Below are 19,768 nucleotides of genomic sequence, written 5' to 3' on the forward strand. Positions count from 1 at the left end.
GGCAGAGGCAGGCGGATTTCTGCCTGACAGCCAGGGCTACATAGAAAAAGCCTGTCTCAAAATAAAAATTAAGACACCCACTCAAACGGACTCGCTAGAGGGAATAAAGCACCAAAGCAGCAGACTTCTAGAACCAGGGTGCTGAGGCTTGCAAGCTGAACAAACTCAGCGGAAATGGCTGTCTACAGCGCACCCGACCTTGCTGCGGTGACCCCAGCCCCAAGGCTGCGCGGCCCGTTAAGGTCTCCCCCGCTTAACAACGAACGGAAGGGCCTGGCATCTAAAAATATCACCTTAGATAATCCTTCTTAAATGTGCTTTCGTCTTTTTCCTAAAAACAGACGCTGTCAACACTATGGCCTCTATCAATCACAGCCTTGGCCTCCGGACTGATTCAGCTTAGCGACCCGTCCCTTCCCAAGAATACTGACTTTCCATATTATTCCCTTCACAGACCAGGTCAAGGCACCCCAAGGACGACACTGGACGGTTAAATGAAATCACCCAAGAATAAAACCCCGATTTTCTCAGCTGAGAGACTTCGGGGGGCGCATCCTGTGACAGTCTCCAGGCTTTTCTCCGCCCAGTCAGTGACGGGGACCTCGTGACTCCAAAGCACGGCGCAACCTTGCCACTGGGAGAACGGAGGCGGAGCCCCAAACCCAGGCTCTCTGGGTCAGCCCCCGACGGCCCGCGCGTGCGCAGTGTCTCGCCTAGGGATCTCTTTCCCGCCGCTCACCCTAGGAAGCCAAACGCCAAATCTGTCCCCGCGCAGCTGCCGCCGCCGGGGCGCCCGCCCAGCCCAAGGCGCGCCTGCGCACGTCCCCACGCACGCTCCGGCGTACGGCGGCGGCCAGGGGTCGCGAGCCGGTGGGAGACCCGCGCGCGCGGAGCAGCCCGGGGAGTCGGCGCTTCTTTCCCTCCCTCCCCCCCACTCCCCTCCCCGCTCCCTTCCCCCCTCCCCAAGAATGTTCCGCTACGAGGTGAGTGGCTGCGACCGGAAGTGACCCCTCCCTCGCCCGCGCGCCCCTTTTTTTTCCCCCTCTGCTACCCGTCGCGCGGGTCTGCCGGTGCGGCTGAGGAGGGGGCAGGGCGCGGGCGGCTGGGAACCCCGCTTCGGCCGCGGGGCTCGGGTGCGGCCCGCAGCGCACCCCGGGGGGGGCGGGACTGGCGAGAGCCGGCCGCTGGTTTGCGGCGGGGAGAGCCCGTTAAGTGCGGTAACCTGACCCTTTGCTCGCGCCTCCGCTCAGGGAGCTGCCTTGGAGACCTGCACGGCTCCTACTCGGTGGCTTTTCCAGAGGCAGAATCCCCCGGGGAAGGCCCACGGAAGCGTTTCCCGCCCTGCACCCGGAACCCCTTCACCCGGATTACACACACCCCTGTGCACGCGGGCAGCCGTCAGGTCGAGGGGCAGGGACTGGCCCTTGGGCAGAGACTTTTTCGTCGGCTTGTAAAGAAGGCTGGGAGTGGGGAGGGGGGCGTGTCCAGCCGAAGTTCCTTCTAGGTGAATGGATTAGTGAGGGTTTGGTGACGTTGGTTGGAGAACGTAGTTGTTTGCCGACAGTCACTTCACTGCTGGGTGACCTTGAACCATTCCTAATCTTGGGGTGAAACAGGCTCCGGGTTTTTAGTTTGAGGACTGAGCTGCGGAAATCCTTACTAAGTCATCCTGATTCGGTCCAGTCGATCGTTGTGATTTCATAGAGAATTGCTAGAAGTTGCCTCTTGTGCGGAGGTGATTGCAGGGCCGGCTCTTTAGGGGAGGAAGATTGAGTAGAAGTTCCCAGGTAAGTTATAGCCCAAGCTGTTCCTCTAGAGTGTGGCATTCCAATTTGGAATCTTTGAACATTGGGAACAGTATAGAGTGCTTGATTTTACATTTGTGACTCAACTCACTTTGGGTAAAACTGATGAGATACTGTGAATAGAAGTTACCAGAAGCAAAGAAAACTTGGTAAACTGAATAAATCAGAATTGGGAAAAATGATTAAAATTAGGATACACCAAGCTTATCTAGTGATCTTTACTCCCTTGAGGCTTCGACAGGAGAATCAGGAGTTCTAAGCTAGCCTGTACCTGGAGAAATAGTAACCAAAACAAAACAAATTAAAACATACCCAAGATGTTAATAGTAATAATAGCTTTTATTCAGCTTTCTATGATCTTTGCCTTGTTTAATCCTTACACATTTCTTTCATCAAGTTGTGTTTGGCTCAGAATTATAGTTTAGGGAACGGAGGTTTAGTGCCTAGTACAGAGTCTGAGACATGGTAGGCCCTCAAACGGTGTGGGAGCTGAAGAGATGGCTGCTGTTCCACAAACCTCAGGTTCAGGTCCCAGCACCCACATGGCAGCGCACAACTTGTAACTACAGCTGTAGGGATCCTAGCATCATCACAGACAACTTTGTAAGAGTAGAACAAGAAGTTGTGATTGTTTTTTAATGCTTAACTTAAATTGTAGCTGAGAACGATTGGGTTTTTTGCTTTCTGGCTAGAGTTTAGTCCTACAGGAAAGAGGAAGAAAGATGGACAGATTTAAAAGCATTGGGAAAATGACAGGGATGTAGTGAGGAAAATGTAATTTTGTTGAAAAAGTTACATGAAACTCAAGATAATAAAGTGCTCATTTATAACTACCACTACTTCAAACAGTGATATAAAGGGATTGTGTGTCTTATAGTGTTATAGTCATTAAAAAGGCCCAACTTTAAATGACTACATAAATGTCATGAGAAGTTAATCGGTTTTTTTTTTTGTTGTTGTTGTTTGTTTGTTTTTAGTCTTTGGAGGATTGTCCTCTAGATGAAGATGAAGATGCATTTCAAGGCCTGGGAGAAGAAGATGAAGAAATTGATCAATTTAATGATGATACATTTGGGTCAGGTGCAGTTGGTAAGTGACATTTTATATTGTCTTTGTTGATCTCAAGTACTTTGGTGTTAGGTCACCCTCTAATATGAGTTTTCTGTGTTTGCATGTGTGTGTGGATGTGGGTAAGCATGTTCCATGGCTGTCTTGTGAAGGCCAAAGGAAGACCTCGAGTTGGAGCTCACATTCTACCTTGTGGAGACAGGATCTCTCTTGTTTCTTCCACAGAACTATATATTTAAGGCTAGGTGGCCCAGAGTTTTGGGTCATTCTTGTGTCTCCATCTCCTGTCCCAAAGTAAATACTGTAGTGTTCCATGGGGGATTGCAGATGTTGACCAGTGCACCCATCTGTGTTCTGGGGGTTGGACTGAGGTTGTCAGACTTGTGCATAAATTGGTTTTATTCACTCAGGTGAGCTGGGTGTTTTTCCTGACCCAGTTTTGTTTATATAATACAGCCTTCACTAAGTCATAGCAATTCATCTTCAGTTCTGCTCACCAGGGCCTCTTTGCCTCACCTATAATACCAGGTATTCTTGCTTCTCTGTAGCTATAGGTTGCCAGTATAAGGAATTTAAATAATTGGAGAAGTAGACACTTAAATGAGGTTGAAGTAATCATGAATAAAGGACGGTTTGTAGAGAATGCAAGGAAAACTGGTGGCTGTATCAAATTTTGATGTAGTATGTAAGACATTTTAAAATTCACTTTACCACAGTCAGATGGAGAAAGAACTTGAGTTCTAGGCTAGCCTATACTACATGGAAAAACCTGTGTTCCAGAAAAGGGGAAGAAAAGCCAGGCAGTGGTGGCACATACCTTTAATCCTAGCATTTGGGAGGCAGAGGCAGGCCGAGCTCTGAGTTCCAGGAGTGTCTCAGTCTCACACATACCCTCAAGTGGGAGGAAGCTCCTAGGCTACCACTAGAATATTGCAAAATAATTTCCACTCTCTCAGAAGCTTTTCAGTACAGTGAAAACACTATACAAAGAACTTGGCTGATAAAATGTCACCATAAATTAGTAAAAGTCCATAGAACGAGTTCATACTTCAGAAGAAGAAGAAGTAGAGCACCTGGATGACTACCTAAAATGTAGATACGCCTGCTTCAGCTTGTGGAATGCAGCAGTAATGGTGTTTACGTTGCAGTGTGTATAAATATTCGTTATTTCTTTGGAATTGCTGAAGGTCAGTCTGTACAAGTGTTTCAAGTTAAATAATAAAGAGCCGGGTGGTGGTGGCACACGCCTTTAATCCCAGCACTTGGGAGGCAGAGGCAGGCGAATTTCTGAGTTCGGGGCCAGCCTGGTCTACAGAGTGAGTTCCAGGACAGCCAGGGCTACACAGAGAAACCCTGTCTTGAAAAACAAAACAAAACAGTGGATACTAATTTAAACAGTTTAAAGTCTTTGAGGCTCACAGAGTTAAATGAAGTGGCAAAAATGGAAAGGTTTGTTTTTGTCTACCATTTACAAAAGTCAGTAGAAAACTAAAACTGTCCTGAGGGAGAGCAACAAGAAAGACGGATGACAGTAGAAGCAGTGCTTGGTAGAGACAAGAGTTAAAGAATCTTGGAAGGTAGCCAGAGTTAGGAGATGAGATTGTTCAAGAGAATGACATGATCCAAGATGCCTTTGTCTGTCTCCATGGAGATAGCAAAGGAAGCTATGTAGACTAGAATTACAAGCACTGAGAAGTGATACAAATTGCAAATTGTATTTAGAAGGTAGTTTAGCAGTAACCCCTAAGCTACAGTAAAAGCTATAAATAGTATATACTTGTGTCTAGACTTTTCTATTAAAATATTGTATAGAATGTTACCATTTTCAGCAAGTTCTTCAGAATTAAAATACATATGCTTAACATACTTAACTGAGACAGCATAGTATGTTCTCAATTTTGAACTTTGACAGAATGATCTTGCCTTCTCACTGACATTCAGAGTTTTGACAGTGCAGCCCCTCCAATCCTGTTTATCATCACAAGATAGGAACACTGACCTGAAAAGAATACCAGGGTCTACAGACTTATTTTATGTGTTCAGGTAAAGGTCCTTGGTGCATAGTAAAGAGCAGTTACTAGAATATAGAGGCAATGAGGTAAAAAGTGGCTACCTTACTTTGTACCTGAAGAAGAAGAGTGATTAAGGACTTCTTTGCCAACAAAGATTATAATGGAGAAAAGTTTTCCAAAAGTCAACTTTGTAAATTGAAATTCTTTCATCCTCTCTTTTTTTGGGGGGTGGGGGGATGTGTTTTTTTGTTTGTTTGCTTGCTTGCTTGTTTTTTTTTTTGTTTGTTTGTTTGTTTGTTTTTGAGACATGGTTTCTTTGTATGACCTTGGCTATCCTGGAACTCTGTAGACGAGGTTGGCCTTGAACTCAGAGATCTGCCTGCCTCTGCCTACCAAGTACCAGTGTCAAGCACTGCCAAGCTGATAAACTGAAATTCTTAATTCCGTACATCTTTGTTGTAGAAAAATTGGCTTCTAAGTTGATCTTAGAAGGATGCCTTAGAAGTTGTTCTTTGGAAAACCATTATAGATAGAGGGGATACAGAGTTTAAACCAGTGTGTAAAATGTTGATTTGATGATTTGTAATTAGTGGGGTCAGCACCTTGAATAATTCTTGTTAGCATAGTGGATACTTTACATTACTGGCTACAAAAGTTCTGATGACACCTTTCTATAAGAAACTTAACCTTTGTCTTCTGCATAAAAAAAGTTGCTTATCTCAGAGTAGCATAGTAATCCCTATTCATTATCTGAAAATAAGTCCACACCTTTAATCCCAGCATTTATGAGGCAGATGCTGCAAGTGGATCTCTGAATTCAAGGCCAGCCTGGTCTACAGAGTATGTTCCAGGACAGCCAGGGCTATACAGAGAAACCCTGTCTTGGGGGTAGGGGAAGCTTACTTGGCTCCATTCCCAATCATTAATATTATTAATATTTATAGCAGTTTGTTTTTCCTGTACTAAAGATTAAACCAACACCACACAAAGCAAGTGCTTAGAAATAACCTGAAGATAGGCTTTAAGTGTGGTAAAAGTTTATGGGAAGAGTTCATTGGGGTATACTGTTTTATGACCTGAAGGGATGTCCTCTTCCTTTTTTTATTCTCATCTGTCTGACCAATGCTATACTTATGTCAAACATACAGTTAAACAACTATATTTTTAGTTTATTTGTATTCATGTTTTACTCATTTGTATGTACTTACCATGTGTGACATTTTTAATTTCACTTTTTATCATATGTATTTGTGTGGTGTGTGTTCATGTTTACATGTGTGAGTATATGAAGGTTAATGCCAGGTGACTTCCTTTCTCCTACTTTATTTTTATATGGGTTGCTAGAGATAGATTTGAACTCTTGACCTCATGCTTGTGTGGCAGGTGCTCTATCCACTGAGCCATCTCCCCAGTTCCAGTCATGATTAGCCCTTGATATAGTTTCCCAAGACAGGGTTTCTCTGTGTAGCCCTGGATGTTTTGGAACTCACTCTGTAGACCAGGCTGGCCTCAAATGCATAGAGATCTCCTTGCCTGTGAGTGCTGGGATTAAAGGCATGTGCTACTGAAAAATTAGTTTGAAGTGTATTTTCCCCTTTTGAGTACAACAAGGTTACTTTTCAGAACTTCTCATAATAAAGTGGCTCCTTAAATTATTATCTATCCTTAAATTATTTTCTATAAGATGGAATTTCAAGAATAAGTGTCACTTGACCATGCATTTGGTTAAGGGGCTGAAAACCACACATGAAAGATGACTTATGTATAGAAGCTTGGGTATATTTACAACTCTTGCCTTTTCTAGTGATACAAAGTGATCCATTAATTTAAGGACACCTTAATGGGAAAAAAAAAGACACCTTAATGGGACTAATATGTTCACATCTTTCACAGAGCTCTAAATAGCAAGGCCTTAAGTCATTTGACCCCAAAATCTTGAATTTGGAAGTCCTACCTGCCTAGCTTTTTTCTATCACTAGTATTATGTATGTGATACAATTCTACTTTATATAAGTAGTACATTTTAAATACATATCTGGCCCTAAAAGTGAGGTAGCCTACATAAATACTCAAGAGTCTAAGATAAGCATCATGTTTCTTACAATGTGATTTTAAATCATCTGAATGTTTTTCTAGGGAATAAGCTAAATTATAGTTTGTTGATAGAATGGGTTCATATATAGTGGTTAAAAAGAGAAAAAAAATCAGTAGTTATATCTTGCAATTTATACATGAGAACATATTCAAGATACATTGTAGCAAAGGAGAATTAAAATCTTGTTTCTGTTATTTTCAGTGTGACTTGTCTTTGACCATCCATTTATTTTTATTTTCAGTTGGCCTTCCATGTTCCATAGAATATTCTTATAATGCAGTGTGTTACTTGCTTATTCATTGTGTTTATTTTCATTATCTGTTTTTCTTTTTGAATGTGGGAAATGTGAGGGTAGCATCCTATGTTCTTTTTTTAGTTTTGTTCTTTTTTTGAGATAGGGTTTCTCTGTATAGCTTTGGCTGTCCTAGAACTCTGTATGTAGACCAGGCTGGCCTTGAACTCAGAAATCCGCCTGCAGCATCATATGTTAACACAGTGCTTGTCATATAATAGAGGCTTAACAAATACTGAATGAAGTAGATTTAAAGACTTGGATTCTAAGTTTTTAACCTTCCTAATTCTGTGACCCTTTAATATAGTTCCTCATGTTGTAGTGACCCTCATCCATAAAATTATTTTTGTTGCTACCTCATAACTATAATTCTGGTACTGTTATAAATAATAATTTAAGTATTTTTGGAGATAGAGATTTGTCAAAGGAGTCCCAAACCATAGGTTGAGTTCCAATGGCTTAGAAGAAGATGGCAGTTAAAATTTAAAAGAAAGTCTTGTTAGTACTATAGATTTTTACTTTTTCCTAAAGTATTTGTCTGAAACATAAAATACAAAAGATAATACATAGTAGTATAAAGCTCTGTCTTCAGTTTAGAAATAAGTTTAAGAATAGTGTTCAGACACCTAATTGATACTTTAAACTGTTGATTGGTCCAAAGGCTTGGTTTTTATGGGTGGAGGGTGGAGAAAAGATTCTCACATGTATGTCCAGGTGCATACCCTTTTGCGCACGCGCATGTGCGCGTGCGTGCGTTTGTATAGACCAGAAGCAGGTGTCAGATCCTTGGAGCTAGAGTACTAGGCATCCGCAGGACCCCTAGCTTGTTATGCAGGTGCTAGGATCAAAACTCCAGTCTTCATTATTAAACAGCAAGTACTGTTAGCCACTAAGCCATTTCCCCAGAACCCCAGAACTTGTATTTTATTCCTAATGTAAGTTTTTTCTTTTTTAATAAAGAAAAGTTCAGTTTATGTATGCCATGTCTGCTTACAAAAAGTTAAATATTATAAAACCCTTTTGTTTCCTTAAGATAGATGGGAGGGAGGGAGGGATATAATTTTTTATTTTTTTATTTTTTGAGACAGGGTCTCATTGTACTACTCTGGCTGGTCTGGAACTTGTTATGTAGGCCTGGCTGACTCAGAGCTCACAGAGCTCTACCTGCCTCTGCCTCCCAGGTGCTACGGTTAAAGATGTGCACCATCCTGTGCAGCTGAGCTACATTTCTTTTCTTGTTTTTTGTTTTTGTTTTTTTTGAGACAAGGTTTCTCTGTGTAGTCCTGGCTGTCCGGAACTCACTCTGTAGACCAGGCTGGCCTCGAACTCAGAAATCCGCCTGCCTTTGCCTCCCAAGTGCTGGGATTAAAGGCGTGCGCCGCCACCACCACCTGGCTGAGCTACATTTCTTAAACTAACCTGTCTTACAGATGATGATTGGCAGGAAGCACATGAGCGCCTGGCTGAGTTGGAAGAGAAGCTACCTGTGGCAGTTGATGAACAAACAGGCAATGGAGAGAGAGATGAGATGGACTTGTTGGGTGACCATGAGGAGAATCTAGCAGAAAGGCTCAGTAAGATGGTGATTGAAAATGAGCTAGAAGATCCAGCTATCATGAGGGCAGTGCAGACCAGGCCAGTTTTACAAGTAAGTTACTCTGATTTGGAAACTCACAGTAGCTCAAACAACAACAGATAACAATAATTAAATAATAATTAAAGTACTGAGCTTTGTCATTTATTTTCTGTTTAATAACAGAATTACATGCACCATAGAAAATTATTAATTGATCAGATGGGGTGGCTCACACCTGTAATCCCAGCACTAGGGAGGCTGGGGCATGCAGATAACTGTGGGTTGGAATTAGCCTGTCTATTTATTTAGTAAGTTCAATGACAGCCTGGGCTCAGAATAAGACCCTATCTTATAAAAGAAAACAAATCAAAGGTTGATAATTCCTGATATTGGCAACTTTGTAGATGAAGTTGGGGAGTCATGTGTATTCTGGGACACAGTGACTTATTCCCCAGTTGTTCAGGTTCAAGTCTGAGAGCCACACCATTCTAGACTCTCTGTGTATGTTTTCCTTTTGGCAGCCTCAACCGGGAAGTCTGAATTCCAGCATCTGGGATGGATCTGAAGTTCTGAGGCGAATCCGTGGACCACTACTTGCTCAGGTATTAAATATTCCTCTTCAATTAGAATAACTACAGATAAGTTGGCTCCTGTTGTCATCCTGTTCTTACTGTAATCATATACAAGTATGTATCACTCACCAGTGTTACGTTGACTGCTGATGCTTCCTTCCTCAACCCTCAGATTCTAAAGGCGGAAAGAGAGTTGTTAGAACTCATAGATGTCAGTGTATGATTTGAGTTAGTTAAAAATCTAGCCAAAACTGCACATCAAGGACTGTAATGGGGCACAAAGCCAAAGGCCGATTATAAAAGGATAATGCAAAGGAACTTTATAGGAGTAATAAAATTAGTGTATGTATTTATTAAAAGTCAGAGATTTGCTGAGCAGTGGTGTTGCATGCCTTTAATCCCAGCACTTGGGAGGCAAAGACAGGCGGATTTCTGAGTTCGAGGCCAGCCTGGTCTACAGAGTGAGGTCCAGGGCAGCCAGAGCTATACAGAGAAACCCTGTCCTGAAAAATTAAAAAAAGTCAGAGAATTATATACAAAAGGATAACTTTTACTGAGTATGAGTTAAAATTAAGATAATATCTCAGTGTTTCTTTGGCATCTGTAGAGATTATTAAAATATCACAAGTTAGCTAATTTCTCTGTATCATTTTTAACCACTTCCTCAATTAGGAAATGCCTACAGTGTCTGTATTAGAATATGCCTTGCCTCAGAGGCCCCCACAGGGCCCAGAAGATGATCGGGACCTTTCTGAGCGAGCTTTACCAAGGCGGTCAACATCACCTATCATTGGAAGTCCTCCTGTTAGAGCCGTTCCTATAGGCACCCCACCTAAACAGATGGCTGTTCCCAGCTTCAACCAACAGGTACCTTTCATTAATGTATACAGCCCAGGATATTGGGAATCTGGGCAAAATTATTTGGGATCCTGGGAGGAGGGTGGATGTTGTGTGTAGGCATTAAAAGAATAGCCACTTAGAAAAGTTAGTATAAATGAGACACATTCCCTAATACCATTTGCTGCTCCTGCTGCTGCTGCTACCTTTTAACTGGGGGAGAAAAGAGTAGTTAGCCACATCAGTACATATGTCCTTTTTTTAAGTGTTTTACTGGCTGCCGGGTACATTAGCAGAAAGAATACTGAAAGCTGGGGGGAGTGGGAACACTCAGCATTGTCCACATCCCTTTTTACCTTTAAGATATCCCTGCTTTCCCTAGAGCCTGTGCAGTCCTGTTCCATAGACTTTCCTCCACCTGAAACCAGCAGCTGAAAAGGAAGGCCAATTTGGAAGGTATGGGGGGAGGGTGGTATTGGTATGGCCTAGTTAGGCTCAATATCCTAAGAAATGGTGGAGTCACAATGTATCACAACATTGCTGAGCATGGCGGCCATATCACTGAGGCTTCAGAATAGGACTTAGTTAATCCTCCAGCTTTCTTATCATTCCTTCTCCTTCAATATAACCAAAGCATATCCTCTTGGAAAAAATTTTCGAGTCAGAATGTCTGCTGGTACTTCCCTCAGATAGCATGGAAGGGTGGGGATACTGGAGAATTAGCTAAATCATCTTCAGTTAAGATGAAACTGATTTGTGAGAGGAAGTGACCAAAGGTTCTCTTTTTGAACCCATAGCCAGAGCAATTTGCTTAGAAGTAGGATTTTGCATTGAGTTCTGTGTCTCTACCAGTACTTGAGGGGAGGGAGTGTAGGAAGGCAAAAGACTGATTTCATTGAATGTAGTTTTGTTTGTGTTTGTCCTAATAGATTCTGTGTCCGAAGCCTGTTCATGTTCGGCCCCCAATGCCACCACGTTATCCTGCTCCCTATGGTGAGAGGATGTCTCCAAACCAGCTCTGCAGTGTCCCGGTATGTCCCTTTACAACATAACAGGACTATTTAATGCGAACTTCATGATCACCATTAGTATGTAGTATATACTAGATTATATGTATTTCTTGTAATCTCTCTTTTATTTTCTAGAATTTTCAGTCCCAAGATCAAAGGACAAAAGTTTACTTTGTTTCTTGCCACTTCTAAGTTCAGCTGGGCAAATATACCTGTAATCCTAGCACTCAGTAGACAGAGGCAAAAGCATTCTTAATTCCAGACTAGCCTGGTTTACATAGCAAGTGAGACTGTAGTCTCAACAAAAGAAAAAAGCACAGAAAGATTCTAAGTTCATTTTAACCTCTGGTTTCTCCTGCTTGAGCCTTTCATTCTACTGCTGTCTTTCCTGTTACACAGACATAGTATAGTATTACATAATTTCCATCCTTTTCTGATATAAGGCTCTCCAGCTTGGGAGTTTTTAATATTTAACTTTATACCAAATTTATATTGAGTTTGCTTAATATATTGATTTGCTTGTTCTATAATATGAACATAATATTCCTTTTTTTGTGTCCTTAGAACTCCTCTCTCCTGGGCCACCCTTTTCCTCCTAATGTTCCTCCTGTACTCAGTCCCCTGCAGAGAGCACAGCTTCTTGGGGGAGCACAGGTAAGCCTACGGTTTGCTGAACCCATAAAGAATCCTGCTGTCCTAAGATTCATTGCTTGACACCTTTTTATTTCACTGTTAGCCCCTTCTCTCCCTGCTGCCTTTTTGTTTTCTCAAGTTAAGTTATTAATGGAAACTGTTTACTTTTTGGTAGTGCATGCCTGTATTCCCAGCACATCGGAGGCTGAATTAGGATTATGCATGATGCCATCCTGGGCTATACAGGGAGTTCCCAAACAGTCTGAAATACATAATGAGACCCTGTCACGAAGGTGGGGGGGGACCAGTGAGGATTGCTAATTCTTCTGTGTCAAAGATCTTCTCCCTCTTTGTAGCTGCAGCCTGGACGAATGTCTCCCAGCCAGTTTGCACGGGTCCCTGGATTTGTTGGTAGCCCACTGGCTGCCATGAATCCTAAGTTGCTACAAGGGCGCGTTGGGCAGATGCTTCCCCCAGCACCAAGCTTCCGTGCCTTCTTTAGTGCTCCACCCCCCGCTACACCACCTCCACAGCAGCATCCTCCTGGCCCAGGACCTCACCTACAAAACCTAAGGTATATAAAACATGCCTCTGATCCATTGTCAGCCATCCCTTTTAGTTTTATACTGTAAAAGTTTCATAATCTCTCATTTAGTTTTATAATGTAAAAGTCTTGGGGTACTTGCTCAGTACAGTATTTGTGGAGTCCCTGGGTCCTTGAGTTGTCAAGAGAACTGCTTGAGTCTTCAGGCTATACAGGGATTAAAATTGTTAAGTATACATAGTCACATGGATATTTGTCATGCTTCCTTGCACATGATAAATTGTCTGCTTCTTTTACTTTTTCTGAAGTTTCACTTTATTACCATTTTGCAGTAAAGTACATAGTGCTCATGACTAAAGAATTACCACAAATAACAGGTGGAGACAGAAGCCAAGAAGCTAGCTGATCTCAGCTGAGTTGCTCGCTTCTACTTTATGGTTTGATAAGGAGACAGACTTGAGACTTGGTTTCTGCCTTGGTAAAATTGTGTCTTATGTAAGTCATAGCAGTTTGTGTTCTTAAGAAAAACATCAATAGAACATATATAAGTGTGGGAAAAGTTAATTTTAGTCCAAGGACCTGACTGGCAAATTGGAAACCCATGTAGCAGGCTAGAAACTAATAGTTACATTGCAGTCTTGACCTTGAAATATGACAGCTAGCAGGCTAGATACTCAGCAGAACTTTATTTCCTGGTACAGTTTACTTCTGAGTGATTTCTGGTTTGGGCTGTTAGGCTTCCCAGATTATAGAAGGCAGTTTCTTAACGTCAGTGGATTGTAAGTGTAAATGTCTATAAAATGCTTTCATGGCAGTTTCTATGCTAGGGTTTGGTTAAACTTGAGTATTGTAGCTGGTCAGGTTGACATGTAAAAGTAACTGCCACCCATACACTTTCTACACTATTCCCACAAAAAAATTAAAGCTAAATACATTAAAATATTAGGAATAAAAAAATTTGTATTGTTTTACTACTAGTGCACTGAGTTTCACAGTTAATCTTCTTGGGTTTGAGAATTGGTCACTGTGGAAGAAATATAAAAATATGCCTTTCCCTTCTAAAAGTCTGTTTATAATACACTGACTGTCCCCTTGAGTAAACTATGCAAAGTTATCCTGAATTGACCACCTTTTTAAAAATGAAGTCAATTAAGATGAGATAATCAAGGACCATTTTCCTTTTTTTTTTTTTTTTTTTTAGACCTCAGGCTCCAATGTTTAGACCAGACACAACTCACCTTCATCCACAGCACCGGCGCCTGTTGCATCAGAGGCAGCTGCAGAGTAGAAAGTGAGTAGTCATCAGTCACCTGACCTGTGAGAGGAACCTGGTGACCTGGGTGACCTGCGTTACTGGACATATACTTAGTATGGAGCTTATTTTGTTGGCCTAAATGCGGTTCTTTTATGTTTGGTTTTATTACATTTTATGCTGTATATGTACATATACATACCTTTGGGGGTCAGAAGACAGCTTGAAGGAGTTGGTTCTTATCTTCCAAGTTGGTTCTGGGGATTGAACTCCTCTATCAAGTGCTCCAACCCATTAAGCCTTATTCCTGGCCCCTCTCTTTGTTCTTTTTTCAGGGGAGGTAGAATGCATGTGTACATGTTCTGTCAGGCAGTAACACTATATGGGGGGGGGGGCAAGCTCTCTACTCTATAAGCTAGCTCTAAATAATTTCTCTGCTACATTTATTTACTTATTTTGTGTGACAGTCAGTTTTCTTCCAGCACATGGGTTCCAGGAACTGAATTCAGGGTGTAGGACTTGATGTCAAGCACTTTAAAGACTGAGCCATCTGGGTGGTTCAGATGATCTGATTTTTATCAACAAATTCATAGGTACAGTTAGGGTGGCCTTAACTCATAGTTAATGGTTGAGCTCTGACATTTATATTCCTTTTCAAATTTATAATCCCCCTCTTAACTACCTTTTTCTTTGTCTTCTAATTCAAAAGTAACCTTAAAATAGTAGCCAGCTCTAAATGTAGGTGTTATGTGAGCCCAGTGGTCATTCATTCTTTGTCTCATTATTTTGTCTTCATTCAAATATAAATATATATTTGTGTCTGTGGTCTTGACTGTGTGGCCAAACTATGATAGGCTTTGAAAACTAAAAGCAGTAGGTTATATAAAGACACTGCCTTCTTTATGAAGTTATTTTATAATTATTTATCTAGATGAATTAGGGAAACTAGGTATAGGTGTGAGAGCCCTTCAACATGCATTTTTGTTCTGGGTGTATATGTGTAAAATTCCTCCTCACTTCCAAAAATGTTCTAGAATATAATTTTGCAGGGGAGAAAAAGGAAACTAATACGAACTTAAAAACAAAACTCCAAGTATAACCTATATAGGGAAAGATTAGTACATTTTAACTGTATTAAAAATTAAGCCTTGCCAGGTGTTGATAACACATGCTTGTAATTCTGTCACCTGAAGGCATGGGCCTTTAAAAAGGAAGAAGTCAACAATAATGAAGACAGCTAAAAAAATTTTTTTAAGGAAGAAATGCAAACACTAACAAAACATATCAAAATATTCCATTCTCAATAGAAAAAATTCCATTCTCATATTGAGTAGTTACTAAAACTAAAGAGATTCAAGCATACTTATTTCAGAGATAAAGATTAAAATTAGGTAATAGGTTATGATCATCAGTCAAGCAAAATTTGAAGTGTCTCAGTACTTAATTTGGTGAAAGTATTGAGTAGACTGCTCTTTGGGAAAGGATTTAGGCAGTAAATAGTAAAGTTCAAACATGGCTATATCAGGTCCTTGCAGTTCCACTTTATAGTATTTCCAAGGTACATTGTTATATAAAGAAGCAAGGTTACTTATGTAACCAGAAGCGTACAGAATAATGCTAACACAAGACTTAGAAAGAAAAAAAAGAAAGAAAGAAAGAAAGAAAAGGAGAGAGATTTTCTAGTTCCACCCATTTACCTGCAAAACTCAGGATGTCCTCATTAATAGCTGAGTGATATTCCATTTGTAAATGAACCACATTTTCTTTATCCATTCTTCTGTCATGGGACATCTGGGTTCTTTCCAGCTTCTGGCTGTCACAAATAAGGCCGCTATGAACATAGTGGAACATGTACGTGCCCCTGTGGCATGGCGGGGCATCTTTTGGGTATATTCCCAAGAGTGGTATTGCTGGGTCTTCAGGTAGATCTATTTCCAATTCTCTGAGGAACCTCCAGATTGATTTCAAGAGTGATTGTACCAGTTTGCAATCGCACCAATGGAGTGTTCCTCTTTCTCCACATTCTCAGCCAACATGTGATGTTACTTGAGGTTTTGATCTTAGTCATTCTGATTGGTGTAAGGTGGAATCTCAGGGTTGTTTTGATTTGCATTTTTCTGATCACTAAGGACTTTGAACATTTCTTTAGGTGTTTCTCAGCCATACGAGATTCCTCTGTTGTGAGTTCTCAGTTTAATTCTATACCCCATTTTTTGATTGGGTGGTTTGGTTTTTTTTAGCTTCTTGAGTTCTTTATATATTTTGGATATTAGCCCTCTATCTGATGAGGGGTTAGTGAAGATTTTTTTTCCCAATCTGTAGGTTGCTGATTTGTCTTATTGACTATGTCCTTTGCCTTAAAGAAGTTTCATGAGGTTCCATATATCAATTCTTGATCTTAGAGCATGAGCCATTGGAGTTTCCCCTGTGCCAATGAGTTCAAGACTCTACCACACTTTCTCTTCTTTTTTTTTCTTTTTGGTTTTTCGAGACAGAGTTTCTCTGTATAGCCCTGGCTGTCCTGGAACTCACTCTGTAGACCAGGCTGGCCTTAAACTCAGAAATCCACCTGCCTCTGCCTCCCAAGTGCTGGAATTAAAGGCACGCGCCGCCACCACCCGGCACTTTTTCTTCTATTCAGTGTATCTGGTTTTATGTTGAGGTCCTTGATCCACTTGGACTTGAGCTTTGTTCAAGGTGACAAATATGGGTCTCTTTTCATTCTTCTACATACAGGCAGCCAGTTAGACCAGCACCATTTATTGAAGATGCTTTCTTTTTTCCATTGTATATTTTTGGCTTATTTGTCACAGATCAGGTATGGGTATGTGTGGTTTTATTTCTGGATCTTCAATTCTATTCCATTGATTCTATTCCATTGTCTGTCTCTGTATCAAGCAGTTTTTATCACAGTTGCTCTATAGTAGAGCTTCAGGTCAGGGATGGTGATGCCCCCAGCTGTTCTTTTATTGTTAAGAATTGTTTTTGATATTCTGGGTTTTTTGCCTTTCCAGGTGAATTTGAGAATTGCTCTTCCATGTCTTTGAAGAATTGTGTTGGGATTTTGATGGGGATTTCATTGAATCTGTAGATTGCCTTTGGTAGGATGGCCATTTTTACTATGTTAATTCTGCCAATCCATGAGCGTGGGAGATCTCTCCGTTTTCTGAGATATGAGGCCCCCCCCCCACGCATATACAGCAGAGGACTGAGGGGTTTGGGTTCAGAGAAGATGCACCTCACCCTCAAGAGACTGGAGGCCTCAGGGAGTTTAGAAGTCTAGGGGTGGTAGGGACATCCTTGTGGAAACGGGGGCGAAGAGGAAGTATGGAATGTGGAACAGTGGGAGGGTAGACTGGGAGGGGAATAAAATCTGGAGTTTAAAAAAAAGGAAGAAAGAAAGAATAATACAAATTTTTCATTATGATACGTAATCAGAGCACTTAAGTAGGTGATCTAAAATGATTGCATCTGAGTATGCCCATCTGTCCATAATTTAGAATAAAGTTTGCTGCCTGCCCATGGTAAAAAAAGGGGGGGGAAGGAAGGAAGAAAGGGGAAAAAACCCAAGACATTCAAAAACAGATGCATAAGCAGTACAAAGATAAGAGGAGCCAGTGTTGAGGAGAGACCTTACAAAGGCTGCGTGCTGATTCTTCTGTGAAGAGGAAGCTATAAGAGGGTAGGAGAGATGACTCAGCAGTTAAGTCTCCTGGGGCTAGAGACAAGACTGCTCTTCCAGAGGACCTGAGTTCAGTTCCCAGCAACCTCATGATGGCACACAACTATCTGTATAGGATCCAATACCCTCTTCTGGTGTGTCTTAAGACAGCTATAGTGTACTCATATAAATAAAAAATAAATCTAAACAGAACAAAACAACACCAAAAAAAAAAAAAACCCTTGTTTTTCAGAGGACCAAAATCTGGGTTTCCAGCAGCTATGTCATTCAGCTTCAGTACCACAGATAATGCCAGCCTCAGGAGATCTAACACCCTCTTTTGGCCTATATAGGCACAAATATACATAAAACATTTTAACTGGACGGTGGTGGCGCACGCCTTTAATCCCAGCACTTGGGAGGCAGAGACAGGCGGATTTCTGAGTTCAAGGCCAGCCTGGTTTACAGAGTGAGTTCCAGGACAGCCAGGGCTACACAGAGAAACCCTATCTCAAAAAGCAAAAACAATTTTTAAAAAAACCATTTTAAAATAATCTTTGAGGCCTTCAGCTAACCTGTATTATTTGGTTTTTGAAACAGGTTCTTACTTTATAGTTGAGACTGGCCTGAAACATTATGTTAGTCTGTGCTCGAACCCACAGTCCTGAGTAAGCCTTGGGTGCTGGGAGTATGATTGGCTCTGTGACTACAAAGTGAAGCAAATTGGCCTAAGTACATTTTTAAGTCTGGTAGTGGGTATATTATAGTACTTGCTCTTGTGCTTCTAGCTACATTTAAATGTTTTATGATTTTCAGTGAGTTAAAGAAAATTATATAGACTTCAGAATGTGATTGACCTGCATTTAAATATTACTGTGCCTCCTGGTAAATAGCTTTGATTTTTCCTGGCCTCAGTGTATTGTCTTAAATGGAGAAAAATCTTCCCGCTGTGAGTGGTTCTAATTTACACAAAAGTCCATGTATTAATATTTGTCTTAGTTAGGGGTTCTATTGCTCCGACAAAACACCATGATCATAAAGCAGATTGGGGAGAAAAAAGTTTATTTGCCTTCACTTCTGAATTGATGTTTATTATTGAAGAAAGTTAAGACAGGAACTCAAATGGCAGGATCCTGGAGGAAGGAACTGATATGAGGTTATGGAGGGTGCTGCTTACTGGCCTGCTGTTCTTGGCTATGAAACCCAGGACCACCACTCACAAGGTTCTGGGCTCTCCTCCCCATTGATCACTAATTAAGAAATGCTTTAACAGCTGTATCTCATGGAAGCATTTCCTCAACTGAGATTCCTTCCTCTCTGATGACTCTAGTTTGTGTCAAGTTGACACAAAACCAACCTGTACAGAAGTGCTTATTATTGGGGAAAGTGATGATGTGTCACATACCTCTTTTCTCTTTAGTTCTGTTTTCCTTCACAAAAATCAAAGGGGGAACCAGCCTGTTGTATTCTTGTATTTCTAAAAGCATGACTGATACACTGACTTGGTCTGAATGCAGCATGTATTTGCCTTTCAGTCAGCATCGGAATCTCAATGGTACTGGAGACAGAGGAGGTCACCGGACCAGTCATCAAGATCATCTCCGGAAGGATCCATATGCTAATCTAATGTTGCAGCGGGAAAAGGATTGGGTCTCTAAAATACAGATGATGCAGCTGCAGAGCACTGATCCCTACCTGGATGATTTCTATTACCAGGTAAATAGCCAGGCTAGTTTCAAGAACAGGGTTTGTCTGCTTATGCTAATAATAATCACTTAAATAATGGTAAAATTGAATACTTGTAGAATTTTCATCTTTTCTTTGGTTTTTCGAGACAGGGTTTCTCTGAGTAGCTCTGGCTGTCCTGGAATTCACTCTGTAGACCAGGCTGGCCTCGAACTCAGAAATCCACCTCCCAAGTGCTGGGATTAAAGGCGAGTGCCACCACCGCCTGGCAATGCTGTCCATTTTTAATTCTAGCCATTGTTAAGCTGTGTATTTTCAGATTGGTGTTTCATTTGAGCTTTAATAATCTGGTTTTTCCAATTAATAATACAGTAGTGTGGGGTTGGGGATGTAGCTTAGTGGGAGAACACTTGCCTAGCATGTGCAAGTCCCAGGCTTCAATCCCTAGTAGCCTCATTCATACACACCAGAAAAAGAAAGAAAATAATATTGGCAGTCCAACTTTTAAAGATGTCTTCATTAATTCAGATTTTAAAAATACTTTTTAAAAAATTTTATTTTGTAGGCAGTGAATACTGCTATCAGGGTGATGACATGTGAATGTCAAGGGGAATTAGTTGGGAATTAGTTGTTTTTGTTTGTTTGTTTTTGAAGGCTGCAAGATTTGAAAGTGTGTGTGTGTGTGTGTGTGTGTGTGAGAGAGAGAGAGAGAGAGAGAGAGAGAG

The 19,768-nt window shown here is 41.2% G+C and overlaps 1 protein-coding gene across 2 annotated transcripts in view; it reads left to right on the top strand.

The window, feature by feature from the left end:
* Window positions 1-757: 757 nt before the first annotated feature.
* The window catches only part of Patl1 (PAT1 homolog 1, processing body mRNA decay factor), a 32,832-nt gene continuing 13,821 nt past the window's right edge, over window positions 758-19,768 (top strand). Inside the window, exons 1-10 of one of the 2 annotated variants that reach the window (XM_031389794.1) lie at window positions 758-983; window positions 2,783-2,894; window positions 8,703-8,920; window positions 9,370-9,450; window positions 10,093-10,287; window positions 11,187-11,288; window positions 11,832-11,921; window positions 12,257-12,474; window positions 13,646-13,735; window positions 18,893-19,073. In XM_031389794.1, the coding sequence (XP_031245654.1) occupies window positions 969-983; window positions 2,783-2,894; window positions 8,703-8,920; window positions 9,370-9,450; window positions 10,093-10,287; window positions 11,187-11,288; window positions 11,832-11,921; window positions 12,257-12,474; window positions 13,646-13,735; window positions 18,893-19,073 (1,302 nt within the window). In that variant the 5' untranslated portion in view covers window positions 758-968. Of the gene's footprint in view, window positions 984-1,062; window positions 1,788-2,782; window positions 2,895-8,702; window positions 8,921-9,369; window positions 9,451-10,092; window positions 10,288-11,186; window positions 11,289-11,831; window positions 11,922-12,256; window positions 12,475-13,645; window positions 13,736-18,892; window positions 19,074-19,768 lie in introns of those variants that run through there. The other variant, XM_031389795.1, reaches the window with a different exon arrangement.

Source organism: Mastomys coucha, unplaced genomic scaffold, assembly GCF_008632895.1.
Source record: "Mastomys coucha isolate ucsf_1 unplaced genomic scaffold, UCSF_Mcou_1 pScaffold21, whole genome shotgun sequence".
Classification (NCBI taxonomy): domain Eukaryota; kingdom Metazoa; phylum Chordata; class Mammalia; order Rodentia; family Muridae; genus Mastomys; species Mastomys coucha.